At 35.7% G+C, this 15,460-nt stretch overlaps 2 protein-coding genes across 6 annotated transcripts; both read right to left on the bottom strand.

Annotated features, from left to right (window-relative positions):
- Positions 1-543: 543 nt before the first annotated feature.
- On the bottom strand, positions 544-10,972 carry LOC120216898 (WD and tetratricopeptide repeats protein 1-like). 5 transcript variants are annotated; one of them, XR_005525103.1, is made up of 21 exons: positions 10,646-10,972; positions 10,343-10,411; positions 10,098-10,175; positions 9,474-9,608; positions 9,265-9,372; positions 8,971-9,099; positions 7,723-7,838; positions 7,303-7,420; positions 6,695-6,800; positions 6,095-6,240; positions 5,789-5,959; positions 5,590-5,700; positions 5,060-5,171; positions 4,104-4,450; positions 3,622-3,712; positions 2,801-2,896; positions 2,631-2,701; positions 2,421-2,548; positions 1,159-1,271; positions 724-824; positions 547-628 (listed from the first exon to the last, which is right to left on the bottom strand). XR_005525103.1 is itself a non-coding variant. In XM_039214176.1 (20 exons), exons 1-19 carry the CDS (start codon positions 10,715-10,717, stop codon positions 1,190-1,192), a joined length of 2,286 nt encoding a protein of 761 aa, XP_039070107.1. In that variant the 5' UTR covers positions 10,718-10,972; the 3' UTR covers positions 544-628; positions 1,159-1,189. The 5 variants fall into 5 exon arrangements, 4 of the variants coding, with proteins under 4 accessions (XP_039070107.1, XP_039070109.1, XP_039070110.1 ...); XM_039214176.1 differs by lacking the exon at positions 724-824 and having other exon boundaries at positions 544-628; XM_039214178.1 differs by lacking the exon at positions 724-824 and having other exon boundaries at positions 544-628; positions 10,343-10,390.
- A 1,913-nt stretch (positions 10,973-12,885) lies between these two features.
- LOC120216900 (transcription factor bHLH145-like) lies at positions 12,886-14,993 on the bottom strand. Its single transcript, XM_039214180.1, has 3 exons — positions 14,713-14,993; positions 14,345-14,503; positions 12,886-14,251 (listed from the first exon to the last, which is right to left on the bottom strand). The coding sequence occupies exon 3, from the start codon at positions 14,232-14,234 to the stop codon at positions 13,143-13,145; it is 1,092 nt and encodes a 363-aa protein (XP_039070111.1). The 5' UTR covers positions 14,235-14,251; positions 14,345-14,503; positions 14,713-14,993; the 3' UTR covers positions 12,886-13,142.
- Positions 14,994-15,460: the final 467 nt, after the last annotated feature.

Below are 15,460 nucleotides of genomic sequence, written 5' to 3'. Positions count from 1 at the left end.
ATAATAACTATTTTGTAGTTTTTAAAAGTCGAGGGATTTAATAAAACAATGTCCTATAATCGATGGACCATTTTATAACTCTGAATAATTGAGGGGCTCAATAAAACAAAACCCTTCAGTCAGGGGACCATTTGTATACTTTACCCTAAATTATATGCATACACCATAATACAAAGCAAGCAAGCATGGCCCTTGGCCACTTACATTTCCGATTAAATATGATAACGGCTCTCCAGAATTCAAGAAAGTTATTCTCAATTCTCTTCGGTTGAATTTGCCACGGGGCTCACAACCTAATGAAAATCATCCTAGCTCAGCAAATAAGATTCTTTCCAGACTTTTTAAACAAACATTATTTCTCAACAACAGTTACACTAATATAACACAAACCATCCTCATTCTCCCACTATCTACATGTACATACAAACTCAAATTGTTTTGTTCCTTGGGAATGCAAAAAAGACAGGAAGAACCATCTGCATTATTAAAAGTGATTGTGATGGCTTACAATTGATTAAAAGGGGGCTCCTTGTACTTTTATTCAAACATGTTGTAAACTTTACTTGTGGCAAATCCCTAAAAGTTCGATCTACCTCCTCTTCTCCTTTATGATTTTGCACACTGCTGTCTGCATGATGAAAACCAAGGAAAAGAAAAGAAAAAAAGAGGGTGATCATTGATGTAATCCATATAACTCCTCAGTTCAGTCTTCTGAAGACTCACTTTTCAAAACCACAGATTCGCCCAGCACAGAGTATTTGTTTATTCAGGGACAAAAATCAAGCCAAATACAACGGTCATGTGTAATAGGAAAAAAAACCCCCCTGGAAATATGACAAGGAAATGGGTAACTTTAACGAGATATCCACTTCCACGCCAATAAATCTTGTGTCGCAATTAGTGACGTATCCATCACATTTGAAGGAGAGCAAAATCAATTAAATAACCATGATAGTAGTATCCAGGTCAAACTTCATTTGTCAAATGAAATTAAAAGAAAAGACCCAATATATGGTCTCCAGACTCCAATACCATAGGTAAACCTACAGGGTAATGTCATGAAACAGTCTTTCTCGGTAAACATGTTTGTAAGTTTGCCAAATATTGAAAGGTAAATATACTAGAGAGAAAAACATCTACTGAAGAGTGGTTTGCTACCTGCAAGCTTTTATAAGAGCTAAGAAGCTGGCTAGCTCTGTGCACACTCAAATGGTTGCAAGGATCCTTCAGAAAATTCATGCATCCGAAAATGTTCCAAAAGTTCAAAGGGCCTGGAAATAATACAAGGGAATCTGATTCAAGAAGCATGACCATAAGAATTAAGAAAATAACAAAATAGATGTTTTCCAAACATCAATTGACATTAAAAATAATGAACATGCCTAAACCGGAAGTTCTGAACTATACCAAAATTGAAGACAGACTTAACTCCACCTTCCTATGGCCTTTTCTTTTGAGAACAACTTTTTGATGGTGAGGCAGCTTTAGCAAATAAGTTATTGTGATGGCAATTTTCAAATTTCAAGAAACAATGTCGTTGATATGGGAAATTTGAAAGGCACGACAAAGGTCTCTATACAATCTATAACTTTGAGAAACATGCCAAGTAAAATAAGAGATGAAGCTCAACAAGCCAAGCACATCAATATCCTTTATCTGAAGGCCAGCTTTGAGAAGTTAGTTCATTGTGCCTAGCACTACCCAGTGAACCTCGGTTAAACTCTGATGATAGAAGTGTTAAATCCAAAGTGCTTTCTGAAAGTAGTTAATTGTACCCGATACAACCCAGTGACTCTCAGTTAAATTCTGATTCTAAGTCCTGTAAAATCCCAAGGCCTAAAACATTTTCAATAAACATAAGAGTTTGACCAATTTCAAACATCATGTTTTGAACAATTATAACATTGAATAATACCATGAGAGACACTTGTGGCACAGAACAGCCTAGAGTCCTAAGAAAATAAAACAGAGTAAATAAAATCATTGTTCAGATTCCCAGCCCTATGATAACTTAAGGGACTATATAGTTGTAAGTAATCGTTCAATATATGGAGCTAAATTTTTACCCAAAGGAAACCCAACTAATAAAAAAATAGTAGAAATCCTCAAATAAGGCCACCTATAGACTGAGAAAAAGACGGTTGACATTTACACAGCCAGGTGGTGCTACAGGGATAAAGGATGTGTATTCTGGGATAAGATATTTGAGGATGAAAATATTTGAAAAAAATAAAACTATACAATTTGTGTTTCCACTTGTGCATAATGAAACTTGCATGTCAATTAATAAATGATCAATCAGAACAAGCCACGAGAGAGAAACAGGGAAGGGAAGGAGAAAAAGGTGGCACATCCACAGCTATTTCATCAGATGCATGTTCCACTTAAAAAAACACAAGTATATCATCCATAACCCTTACAGAAAAGCTTCACGATTACAACATAATTTGCGTTGATTACTTTCCATAACCTCTAACACATTTGCAGCTTCAGGCCCTGCTGACCCACCGGCAACCAATGATGGGACAGCAGCAGTAGGAGTCCATAGCTACACAAAAAACCAACTAAAATAAGAAAAGTATCTTGAATACTGCATGTAACTGAACTCTTCCCATAAGCCTGATGCTCGCCTTTATAGTGTTGTCAATTCCACTGGTTGCCACAAAGCAATCAAATGGATGGCACTGAACACAGTTTACAACTGCAGAGGACATGAGATTTTTTTCAGTGAATAGGAAATCATAAGGTGAAGGCAAAGTCCAGCGTCTGCAGGACATCACACAGAGAGGAGAAATATTACCAGCATCATCTCCAAGAAGCATTTTTATCAATCTTCCAGTCTTCTTTTCCCAAATGAACCACCTTCCATCATCACTACCGCTAGCGACAAATTCACCTAAATGAATATCAGAATATGTCAAGATAAAAATTTCATTGCCAAAATTACATGCAGACCCAAATCAAGTTGAGCAACTGTTTTTCATGACCAGAACTGGTTCCACAAACAGTCGATGTTTAATGAAAAGAAATTAGTAACATCCACAACGAACAGGGACACATCATCACCAAGCACTTTTATATTGGGCAGCAGTTATTGCATATTGCCAAAGGGAATAGCAATTACAACACTAAAGCAATTGAGATTTGAGACGGTCCAACAAGCAACAAATTTTGTGGATTAAATAAACACAGAAGATCTCATCCAAATACAACATGCATAGGAATGTTTGGGTAACCAAATTCCATTGTCATGCAAGAACTGCACTAATCAACTGGATAATGTTATATCATTTTCAATTTTTATCATCGTGGATAAAAAATCGGTCACAACTCCTTTTTAATTCTCAAGAAAGTGTTAGAGCTCATATGCAGAATAAAAATGATATCCTCAAACAAAACAAGCAAACTAGACTTGGAATACAACAATGTGTATTAAAAAATGAAATACAAGGAGCTGAATTTTAAAAGAAAGAAAAAAAAAACAATTATATACTTATGAAAAGGCACAAATTCAACATCAAAAAGAAACTGCCATAAATCTCGTAAAACATGAGTGGGGGGGAGCGATATAATTCCAATGACAGATAAAAAAGAATATATAAGATGATATGAGAAAATTACCTCTCTGACCAAGGAAACTCGCTTGCTTGATGTCAGTTCCAACATTGCAGTGACCAACATATCTCTTCTTCATATCAATAACTGCCTCGGGCTAGAAACAATATGAATACATGACATGAAAATCATAAGCAAGAAGATTAATGAAGGGAGTAGCACAAGCAATATGATGAATCTATCATTGAGCATACACAAAACCAATCTTTTGAAGAATTTTATCCATCATTTCTTGGCATTTTGGTTTCTGATCAAGTTATTAATATGAATAAAAAGTTGAATCAAAACACAAGTAGTTTATCTGTCCAGGAAAGAACGACAAAAGGCTAGAACTTTACTAGAAACACATTTAGCCATGCCTGACAATTCATAATTGACTGGAGTCACTTTCAAGATGATTTCTTGACAATGACATACCAAAGTAGGAGACATCAGATTCTGATAATCTTAAACCATTTGCAATCTATACAAAAGATATAAATGTGAACCTGATAAGCCGCTCCATTTTGAGATGATGAGGATGGAGATCCACGCGAACCATATGCACCAGTTTCTTTTGTTGAATCACCTCTTCGATGAATTCTAAGATTTACACTTCCATGTAACATGTTAGATACTACATCATGCCCTTCATCACCTGATATTGAAGTCTCGAAATCGAATTCCAGCTCCTCATCAAAATCAGAGTCTTCTCTTTCAGGTCTTTGACCATCTTGTAAAGCATCACTGTTAGCTTCTGAGCGGTAGAGTATGTCAGTCAATGACAATACCCTTCCAGTTCGAGGTTCAGGCCTAGGTGCGCCATTACTTGCCTTGTTACTTTTCTCAGCCTCGGCTATTTTTAAAAAAGAAAAAAGAAAAATGACACTAGATTTAGGAAAAAATAAAAGATTAGAAAAAGTTGATAGCAATCTAAGAGATATTCATTGTTCACATTCCTCACGAAAACCGAAAGGGATAAAAATTGAAAGTGTGTTTCACCCTTCTTAAAAGTTAGCATAGGAAAAAACCATAGGTTCCATGTTATCAACTTGATAGATATGAACATTATGCATGCTACAAGTACACTCAAAACTTGATTGTTCCCAAGCCTAACTGCAAACTAAAGCTGATCTATGAACAAAGAGAATGCTTAGGGAAAGGTCAAATGATGAATTGAGCAGAGAAGAAACATAAGGTGCTGAGGACATCACTTATGCATAGCATCTGCAAACCCAATGAACAGAACAGAGAAGAAAAGTTGGACTAGTAATAATGTTAACGCTAAATAATAAATAAATTCAGTCAATAATTTACACACCCAAAACAGTTTTTAGGTAAGAGTAGGATGAATAAACCCTTATAGAATTGTCCTACGGCGAATATAAGTAGGACAACCAACTTTGAAGACGACATATAAGGCAACTTCAATTGAGATGACGATATGATTGTATGAGACACCAACCTGCAGCAAGATGTTTTCTTATGTTCTCCACTTTCTCAGCTGCCATAGTATCATATGGAGATAAACATTGTGCTGGAACAGCAAAGTCTAATGCCTCTTTATGTTTTCCCAACTGGAAAAAGGTAGAAACCAAATGATTAATATTAAATATGTGAATGTTTCATCTAGAGAAAAAAAATCTACATAAATAACATTCAATTGAACATATGAAAACATAAATACCAAGCCATAACTGCTGCTTTACTTTATTAACCAATTTCTAAATATAAATTTGGATAATGAATAAATTATATTTCCTTAGTGAAAATTAAACTTTGATGCTTTTAAATATTTTATATAAAAGACTTCTAAGATTTTGTTTAAGCTAAATGATTTTGAAAGGGAAAAAGATGGTTGTGGGGAAAAACTCCAAAACGAGGAAACCATTAACAGAGGTCAAATTTAACAATTTAAACGTTCTTGGCAACCCAAACAAGTAGATAGATCAGCACCGTGTTTTGAACTCCACTGTAACTCATCCTGCAGATTACCTGTTCTAAAGCCTCAGCCATTAAATAATGAGCTCTAAAGGAAGAACTGTCTATTCTTCTAGCATTATTGCAATCTCTAATGGCCATATGGGCATCGTTTTTCCACTTCCGCTGCAAAAGGAAACAGTTTAAAATATTGCCATAATGGCATGTCAAATAGATGAATGGTCCATCAAAAATAACAAAATAATCATTGAACCTTAAGCAACAAGGCAGCACGTGTACAAAAACATTCAAGCCTTAGTGTGGGCCCAATATCACTTCCATGTCCATCCAAGACTTCATTGCATGCCTCAATTGCATGGAAAATATTTATCTCCTCATCTAAGAATCTTTTAGCAATTTCAACCAACATCCTGCATTTTTCAATCTGTAACCGCCATGTTAGAGTATAGCTGAAATACATAACGAAGAATATAACCTAGATAAAAATCTGCCAAAATTTCAAGACAGTTAACAGAACAGGAGAAAAAAATGACAATAGAAGTCGATAAAATATGCATACTCTAGCAGCAGTGTTGCTTCTACTCCGGAGACCATTTTTGAAGGCACTGGAAAGAGGTTGTTGGTGCTCTAGTTTATTTAGCACAGGAGTGAAGGTCATCAATTTTGAAGCATCTCCCGAGGTATATTGCATTAAACTCGCACTAGCTGTCAATTAAGGAAACAACTAACAGATGATCAGATAAAGAACATTCTAATAATCCGAAAATAATTATTATGCATCAAACTAACTGCAAAATAAAGCAAACTATAAAATAGAGAGCCAACTAAACTTAAGATTGTGACAAACTACCACACATATTCTGACCTGATGCTTAACCTTGATATTGCAATCTACAATGCACAACTTGAAAATGAAACTTAAATTAACAAGGGAAGAAGGTGAGGCAAGACACTTCGAGTCTGAGCTAAGTGGAACCTTATGATGCAGTTAGAAGTTTACATTATAGTTCTCTGAATTCAGAACGGGAAGTTAAACATGGAAAGAATCATGTCAGGCAACATGAACCTCCTTAAACACAATAAGAAAAAGAGAGCACAAACTAATTGAACAATCTGACTAGTGACTACAGTAGAACTACAGAATTTAGAATATGCTTACCATGATTTATGTCCATTAGATATACATGCTCCCCACTATAGCTAAGTAGAACCTCTTCTCCATTAGGACTGAATGTAACATGAGTTAAGTGCAAACTTGAGCGTCCCTGAAAAGTAAAGAAAACAAAGATTTAATTAATATTAATAGAACAATAATAGTTTTACTTAAAACCAGCAGTTCTTTGGTTCAAAGACATATAATGACACCTAGAAGAAAGACGATCGTGTCACTGATGGGAATGCCAATTAATAACAATTTTCAGTTCACAATCAACTGACACCTATTAACACTTTTAACTTTAAATATCCATGATGCACAAAATAAATAAGTAAAAGATTTCAATAAGAGAAAAGCGTTCAATAGTGGCCTAATGAAGACAAAAGGAAAATAAGTGCACTCATTTACCAATAATGAAGAAAAGGAAAACAAACAGAGAAATTTTATCATTTGCAAAATGAAATGTTACATCATTCCAGACAAGTTACTCATAAATCCACACAATACTAAATAGACTTGCTCCTGATGAGCAGAAATTGTGTAGTTCACCAAAATATTTTCAAGAAAGAAGTCAAGAAGAGTATGAACTAACAAAGAAATCCAAAACTAACACGGTCAGAAAGATGCATTGGGCAGAAATAATTAACGCAAGTAGGCGGTAACATTCTTTTCCGGCAGGAGGTCAATGGTGGCAGCATCCTTCTATCATATAGACGAGCAAATGCATCACTGCAAACATTCCAAGACAAGATTAGTGGGGGAAAGAAATGAGCAAAAGCTGATGAATTAGCTAAAAAAGGGATTGTGTGATTTTAGGATATGAGTTCTTGAGTCGTGTAGGTTTTTTGTATTGGGATTTCCTTCTCTGTTTGGTTGTAAAGTTTGGGTTCTTTAAAAACCCTGATTCTAATAAAACTTGAGGTACTCTTTTCCTCCTTCCACTGGTTGTTTTTCCCTCCCTATGGAGGGCTGACAATTATGGGGGGGGTTTAACGAGATCTCCTATTCTTATAAAAAAATCAGCTATATACCTCCCACCAACAAGTAGTAAATGAGGTCTAGTAGAACTGATATCACAGGATTTCAAGGCCAGAGTATGTCTAGGAGGATCAGCTAGTGATTTCTTTGCCCCACCACGCAAGTCAAGCTGCCAAAAAAGAGAAAGAAAGATTTAATTGATTTACAATCCTATAGGGATTTGGGTAAATAGATAGAAACACGGATCATGGATGTTCTATATTTGTTAAAGTGACTAGTTAAGGCTATTCTACAACGTCAAACTTCAGATACCAACAAAAGATAAAAAATGGAGAACAAAACTGAAAATTTTCAAGCTACACTGACAACCAAATGACCTTCAGGTGATAATCCATTAACATAAGAATCAAGGGACATCCTTCTGTTCACTGCTTAAAGTCCTCTCATGCTGTCTAATGTGATGTCAAACATACAATGATGAGCTATGTATTCGAGACCACATAAAACTAGTAATTTCTGACATTTAAAAAGGTGAATTTTTTGGTTGTAAGTTTTCAATACAAACTAGGGATGGCAAAATCCAAACCGAACCCCTCCAAATGGGGCTCTTTTTTTTTTTTTTTGAAAAGTGGATGTAGGGCAGGGTGGAACTATCCCATTATATGAAATTACCGTTTTACCTTTATACAAGTATAAATACCAGAAGGGTAAAATGAAAAAATGAGCTATGTAAAAGGTCCTAAATTCCTTTATGTTCTAGATTTTCTGTTTAGACAATGATGGGAAAAATTACTTTTTACGCTCTCTTTTTTTTTCTTTTTTTTTTTTTGAAGCCTTTAAAATAAGTTGAAAATATTAGAAGTAACTAGCAAAAATGAAGCAGATTTGGGGAAGGACGGGTTGGAGCAGGGATGGATGTTTTCAGGATTACACATCCATAGGGGAAGGGGCAAGTGGTGGAGTTCGCAATATCTGCCCCCGCCTACTCCATTCACATCCTAATACAAACAAGAAAAAATTGAATATCTATTAACCAAGTATCTTGGTTGGCAAAAAATCAGGAGGAAACCAAATAAAAGTTCATTGTTGATAGAATCCATAGAGAAGGACACCAAAGTAATATGAAAACAACAATTATAACCTAGTAAAGACAACAAATTGGAACTCCCTAACATGTAGGCCATGGATAGCATCATATTTACAATCATCATGCCACACTGTCAGGCAGCACTATAACAACAAAGGTTCTCATATAGGTATCTAGAACTTGAAAACAAATGAGAGGAAAATGTGAGTCTCACTAGAACACTACGACATTCTTGGTGAGAAGATCCAGCCGGAGGACAAGAAGTGCCCTCTCGAAAGTCATGCTGTCTAAGAGTTCCATCTTCACTTGCACTCCATACCATATTGGGGTTTCCAGCTTCAACCTAAATTGGGAAATAAGTACAGACAATGAAAACTGAAGCAACCAAAAGAACATTCATTTTCACCATATAACTTAACAATAAATGCTGACAATTTACCACTTCCCATGTCTGTTGGGCTGTTAAATTATTATTCCATTTTTCAGTCATTTATGCAATAAATCTTACCGCTAGTTTTTTAACTCTTCTTGTGTGACACCTATAAAGTGCTGATGGCGTAACAGCACCATCATTGAGCCCTCTCTCATTTAAGCGGGACAAAATAAATGATCGAACCTGCAAAAATATAAACCATCCAGGTTACTAATTGTAACTAATAGCAATGCAACAATACTCCACCACAGGAACCTTGTTTACCCATATAACAAAAGAATTACCTCCGCATCTCCAGCTCCAGAGACTACAAGATCATCAGAAGTTTGAGGAATGAATTTTGTACAGAATATATTAGCAGAATGTCCTGTCTCTATAGAATGCAAAAGCTTTCGACCAGAGTAGCTCCAAATATTAATCTGCAAGATATAGTTCATTAATAAATCTGACATATTCTCAGAAAATCAATCCCTCTACCACAATTCTTGACACCTTTTATCAACAGATGATAGGTGCCAAAAAAATTTCAAAACTAGAGGTGCATAAATCAACACTTCATTTCATCTTTCTCCTAATCAAAACCATATGCCATAATACAAAGCATAAAAACCCATAAACATGAATGCACAACACAATAATCCTTTCAGATACTGTACAAAGTACTTATATGCATTATTAAACATGAATGCAGAACCCAATAATCCTTATTCAGAAGGATTACTAGAAGACTCTAGACTTCACAACCACTTTACAAACTGAAATGTAACAAGGAAAACTTCAAAAACAATCAATACCAAAGAAGCACAAAGCACTGATAGCACAGTTCAGCTAGAGTTTCCATTATTACATTTTTTTCCACTTTCATGCTACCTTATCACAATCATAGAAAAAGCATAGACGTATCGTACCTGTTCATCATCAGAACCAGAAATCAGAAGTGAACCGTCTGAATTCCAAGCCACAGCATTTACACAACCCTGATGTCCCTGCTCAAACAAAGAACATAGTAAGATGCCACTAGTAATGGTCTGTGGTGCATCCTGAGAAAAGTGTATATAAGAAAATGCTTCAAAGAGCATGGAAGCGAAAGATGCATGTCAATTATAAGGCAGCTTTCCAAATGCAAATATCAGATAAGCAAAAACAAAACAACCTCCAATTCTTGTTCCATTGAGAGCCTACGAATTAGAGAAGAATGCATCTGCAAACTATGACCAACATCCTACATAAACACAAAAACGGAATCCCTTAGATACACAGTCACCATTGTAAGTCAACAAAAGGAAAGCACTTAATCATACCTAAATTTGATCAAATTTTCTTTTGCACCAAAAACAGTATATATATAACAAGAAATTAATGAGATTAAACGTTGTCATTTGTCAGAGTTAAATTATCAGCATGAATAGGGGGAAATGAAAATAACAACAAAGGCGAAGAAAGAGAGAGAAAATACGTGACCAATGTCGATGTGCCTGTTCTCGAGTAGATTGTGCACGTTGCCGTCATGGAACGGCCACACCTCCATCGTGTTTTTTGAAGAAAAAAATGAAAACTGGAAAGAAATTCAGAAACCCTAGCTTCGATCGGCAGCGAAGCTGGTAATCGGCGATGATCAAAATCGGTTCCAAATGCGGAAAACAATTCCCGTCATATATTTAGAAGCTGAGGCTGGTTTCTCGTTGGTTTTAATTACGAAAACGCTATGGTACATGAGACATCAAAGCAAACAAATGATCAACTGCGTTGCTTCCTTTGTGTGCTATGTACTGAAATGATCCTCAAATTTTCGGAGGAAAAAAGAAGAAATTAATCAAAATGAGAACCGTATTGCGTTGTTTAGAGAAAGGATGAGTCGGTAAATGGGCAAAGTAGCCCAGTAAGGGAGGTCCAATCTATAGAAAGCCCATGTAAACTCCCGCCATGATTGTCGGGTTTTAACCTCTTTTTCAGAATGAAGACTGTTTTGATTTTTTTTTATTAAACTAAGGGGTGTTTGGATCAAGGAAGACGGGATTCTCATGGGAATGGAATCTACATTTCCGTGTTTGGATCAAGGAATGTGGGATTCTAATAGGAATGGAATCCACATTCCATGTTTGGTTGGCCGGAAATATTATTTACGGTAATGTTTTATTAGCAATAATAGATTTTTTTGGGTATATTACCGGGAATGTCATTACCTCTCTTTCCTTCAGTATTGTTGTATTACCGGCATTTTGGACTAAAATGCCCTTAAATTTTTTTTCTTTAAAAAATATCATTCTTCTGTCATTGAATAATAAAAATTCTACGAATGTTAAATTACAAATTTATCCTTAAACTATTTTAGATTTACAAAAAAAAATCTATAATTAAAATTTTATATGAAGTTTAGGGGTTAAAATAAAATTTTACCCTTTCATTAAACCTTTTTATATTTTAAATTTTTTTAAAAAATATATATAAATTTTATGAATTTAATTTTTTAAAAGAAAATATATAAGTATTTTTCAAATTGTTAAAAAAATAAATATATAATGAGGAAATTTGATCAATTATATTCTAATAATATTATATTCCTTTAACCAAACATGATAATCCAAACACAAAATACAACATTCTTAATAATCATATTCTCTGGTAATCTTACATTCTCATTGATAATCTTACATTTTCAATTGTAATCTTACGTTCCGTGAACCAAACATATATAAAAGATATAAATTAATCATCCAATTGATCAAAGCATGATTCAAAGGTTTTGGCTCCTATTTAGGTGATTTGACGTGATCTGAACGAGGGACCCTATTTAGGTGAAACTCCAGTCTCACGCACGCACCTCTTTTTGAATACTTCTTTTAATTTGATAATAGCATACCAAAATTAATGTTTCACCACCTTCCCAAATAATAATAAATTACCGTTTCTTTCTCAACTTCGACTAATTTAGAGGTGGAAAAGGTTTAAAACTGTGTTCCAAATCTTACATTAATAATTTTAATTTTTTAAACTGTAAACATTATTAAAACTGATGACTAAAATGAAAGGCTATACAAAGATACTAATAAAAACTTTTAAGAATTTTAGCATAGAAAATAAATAGGCTGAAGTCATAAATAATTAACGATCATTATTCGAAACACCACAACTTTGATGATTTACTACAATCAGTCTATTTCCCTCGTTAATGTTGGAAGCGTTATTTTACCCAACCTTTTCCTACATGAGTGCCCAGTTTTCATGTGGAGGTAAGGAAAGGACGTAACTGGAAAGAGTGCTTGCCAGCAGATGCAGCTTTGGTGGTCCCATCACCGAAAACCATTACTTTGCACCATTTCAAGTAATGAGGGGGCAAAAGATATCGCTGTCTCATACATAAATGCATGCACGAGGGGTAAAAATACTTAGGCAAAAAGACAAAAATACTACTCTAAAGAAAACATAAAATTACATCAACACCCATGGATGCTCACATCATAACATAATTCAACGCACTACAAGATCACGAGTTTAACAAGACCCCATGATGGCAAAAGAAGGAATGCATTTGCATTTGATGAAAATGGGAGAAGACTCTTTGCTCGTGCAATTTTCAGCATCAAGGAATAAGGAACCCACAAGCATGAAACTTGACAGAATACAAAAAGGAAGAAGAAACTGACCCAAAACACCTAATCAGCATGCGCTTAGAACCTCCCCCCGCCCCCATAGAATAATCAATCCTCCCTTTCACACATCGAAGCAGGGAGTTTTACTTTCTCTAAACCCCAAGATGTTGACTAATGCTTTACCTTACTTTATTGGCCCATAATACACACAGCAGTATTCCTGATTTCTTTAGCAAATAGGCTTAGACTTCAAGCCAATTCTACTGGTTTCCCAACTTAACTGGTTGTCTGCACTTATTTCATACAGCTCCATTAACAATGGCAGAAGCTACCACTGATACTACTTTTATGAACAGTTGCAGTTCATAGAGTACCAGGTCTCAAGGTTTTGGCTTTGTGTTTCAAGGATTTCAAGTAGTCAATAGCTTCATCAAGAACCACAACTGTATCTTTTCCCTCTCCACCTGGAATTATGCTTCGCAAAACCCTCACTGTATCACGGATTTTATCCTTTCTCATCCTCTTGTTGCCTAAAGAAGAATCGGTGTCTACTGATCTAGGACTTTGGCCATTGGCGCAGCTGGATTCTGCATCATCCTCGTATTCTGAAATTTTGTTAGGGTTCCCTGAATTAGCAGTGTCCATAAGCAACGGTGAATAACTGTTACTTCCATTACGCAGCTTTCGTTTCTTAGTTAGCCTTGTAGAGTTAGCAACCTCTTCACATCTTCCCTCACATTGCTCATCCTGAGCAGAAGTCATTGTACAAGGAGAATGACCCGTGCTCGTAACTTCATCATCCTCAGTAAACTCACCATCATCATCTGAGTAAAGCAGTGCATTGAGTTCTTCAGTGTTCTCGTGCATTTCACTTTGCACATCAGTCCCATTTTCATCAAATATATCTGTAGATATTGGTCCAAAATGAATATTCCCATTTACTTTAGCTATGGGATCTTCCCCGTTTAAGTTACCAGCAACAGGAGATTTTTGGCCCCAAGAAGTAAGGCACTTGGTAGGAGTCCCAAATGAAGAACTAAAAATCAGGGTAGTTTGATCGGCAGACTGATCGAAAACAAGAAATCTCTTCTCTGCAACCCCATGCCCTGCTTTGAGGATACCAGTACCACTTTCTTTGCAATTGTCATATGCATTAGCTAGGGGTTGCTCTTTCACAAAAGAGTTTAAAGCAGGCTCAAGGACCTGTTGAAAGTGGGGTAAACAGTAAAACCAGCCACGAGGTTCATAACCTTGGCTAACCCGCGAGAAAGGTGATTCCGGATTCACATAAACAGGCAAAGTCCCAGCAGAGGACACCATATTGGTACCAAAGTTTATGAATGGAGGATTAGTACTTTGCAGCCCAAAAGGAAGTGGAGCAGGCAAAGAGTTCGAGATGGGTGATTGCCAATCAAATCGCGGCTGAGGAAACCCAGATCTACAGCCTTCTCCCATTGAACAAGAACAATCACCTACAGAATAACACAAGAGTGAACCTGAAAAGGATTATTCCAAAGACTAACATGTATTCGATAAAACCAAAAAGTAGAAATAGCACTACATACCAGAAACCGAGTGCTGTAGCAGTGGAAATGGCAGTTTACAAGCAATTTCTTTCAAAACCAAAGTGGAAAATAGAACTAAAAATTCCAGCTTAACTTGAACGCGAAAACGTAAAAAGCAGCCTACGTAACTGGCTTAAGCAAATGACGGAAATATTCAGCCTGAAAAAAAAAGCAAGAAAGGAAATTCAATAAAGACTTGGCATAAATTTTCTCACCAATCATCAATAACACAATATAATGAAAGAACAAGAAATATCATATGTTAAAGAAAACAAATATGAACCAATGAAATGTAAACATCACAAAACAAAAGGGTACCTAATTCTTTCATAAATCCTTGGAAAAAAAACAAGGGAGAAATAACAAACCTGGCAATCTTGAAGAGGTTGAAAGCATGCTATGACTCTAACTACAATGGTGGCACTCCCTGCAATACCATTTTCATACTTCAATGCCCGGAATCTTGTTTGACTTGCTGCTTGGCACACCATAACTACGTCCTAACCTTTCGATGTGGCACCAAAAAAGAGGGTCTTCCGGGTACGGAAACGTATTCAAAACCCCAAGATCCGTTTCTAGATCAACAAAAACTGAACAACAACCACTACTGCTACAACTAATGATAATTCTTGGATTAGAAATTTGAGCGAAGTGTTTAAAGATTTTCAGCTAATCTGGCGGACATAACAAGGAGCGACGATGAAAAAAGTGGAACCCATGGAGGATAGAATACTAATACTAACTAAATTTCAAAAGGTGGATCTTGAAGATGATGTATTATGGAATTACAAAATCACTCTACGATACAAGTTCAAGGAGATGACTTTTCGAAACACGTCAACTGAAAGACTCAACCACCAACGCATGTTGTTTATTCTTCGCCGCAAATAGCCACTGTTTACTTCCTCTCCCAGGAAAACAAACTATAACCCTGCGAAGAGGGATTAACACTAAAGATAACTAAAACAACAAAGCTACAAGACACAGTAAATCAATGTGGAAACGAAAATGATCAAAGAAGCTGACAACTTACAGGAAAGAAGAAAGGATAAGAAACCCAAAAACTCTCGATCAAAAGAATCACGAAAGAAAGAGAAAGGGATATTTTTGAAGTCT

Source organism: Hibiscus syriacus, unplaced genomic scaffold, assembly GCF_006381635.1.
Source record: "Hibiscus syriacus cultivar Baekdansim isolate YM2019G1 unplaced genomic scaffold, ASM638163v2 tig00110174_pilon, whole genome shotgun sequence".
Lineage (NCBI taxonomy): Eukaryota > Viridiplantae > Streptophyta > Magnoliopsida > Malvales > Malvaceae > Hibiscus > Hibiscus syriacus.
Note: the sequence above shows the minus strand (reverse complement) of the source record. Positions and strands in the feature narration are given on the sequence as shown.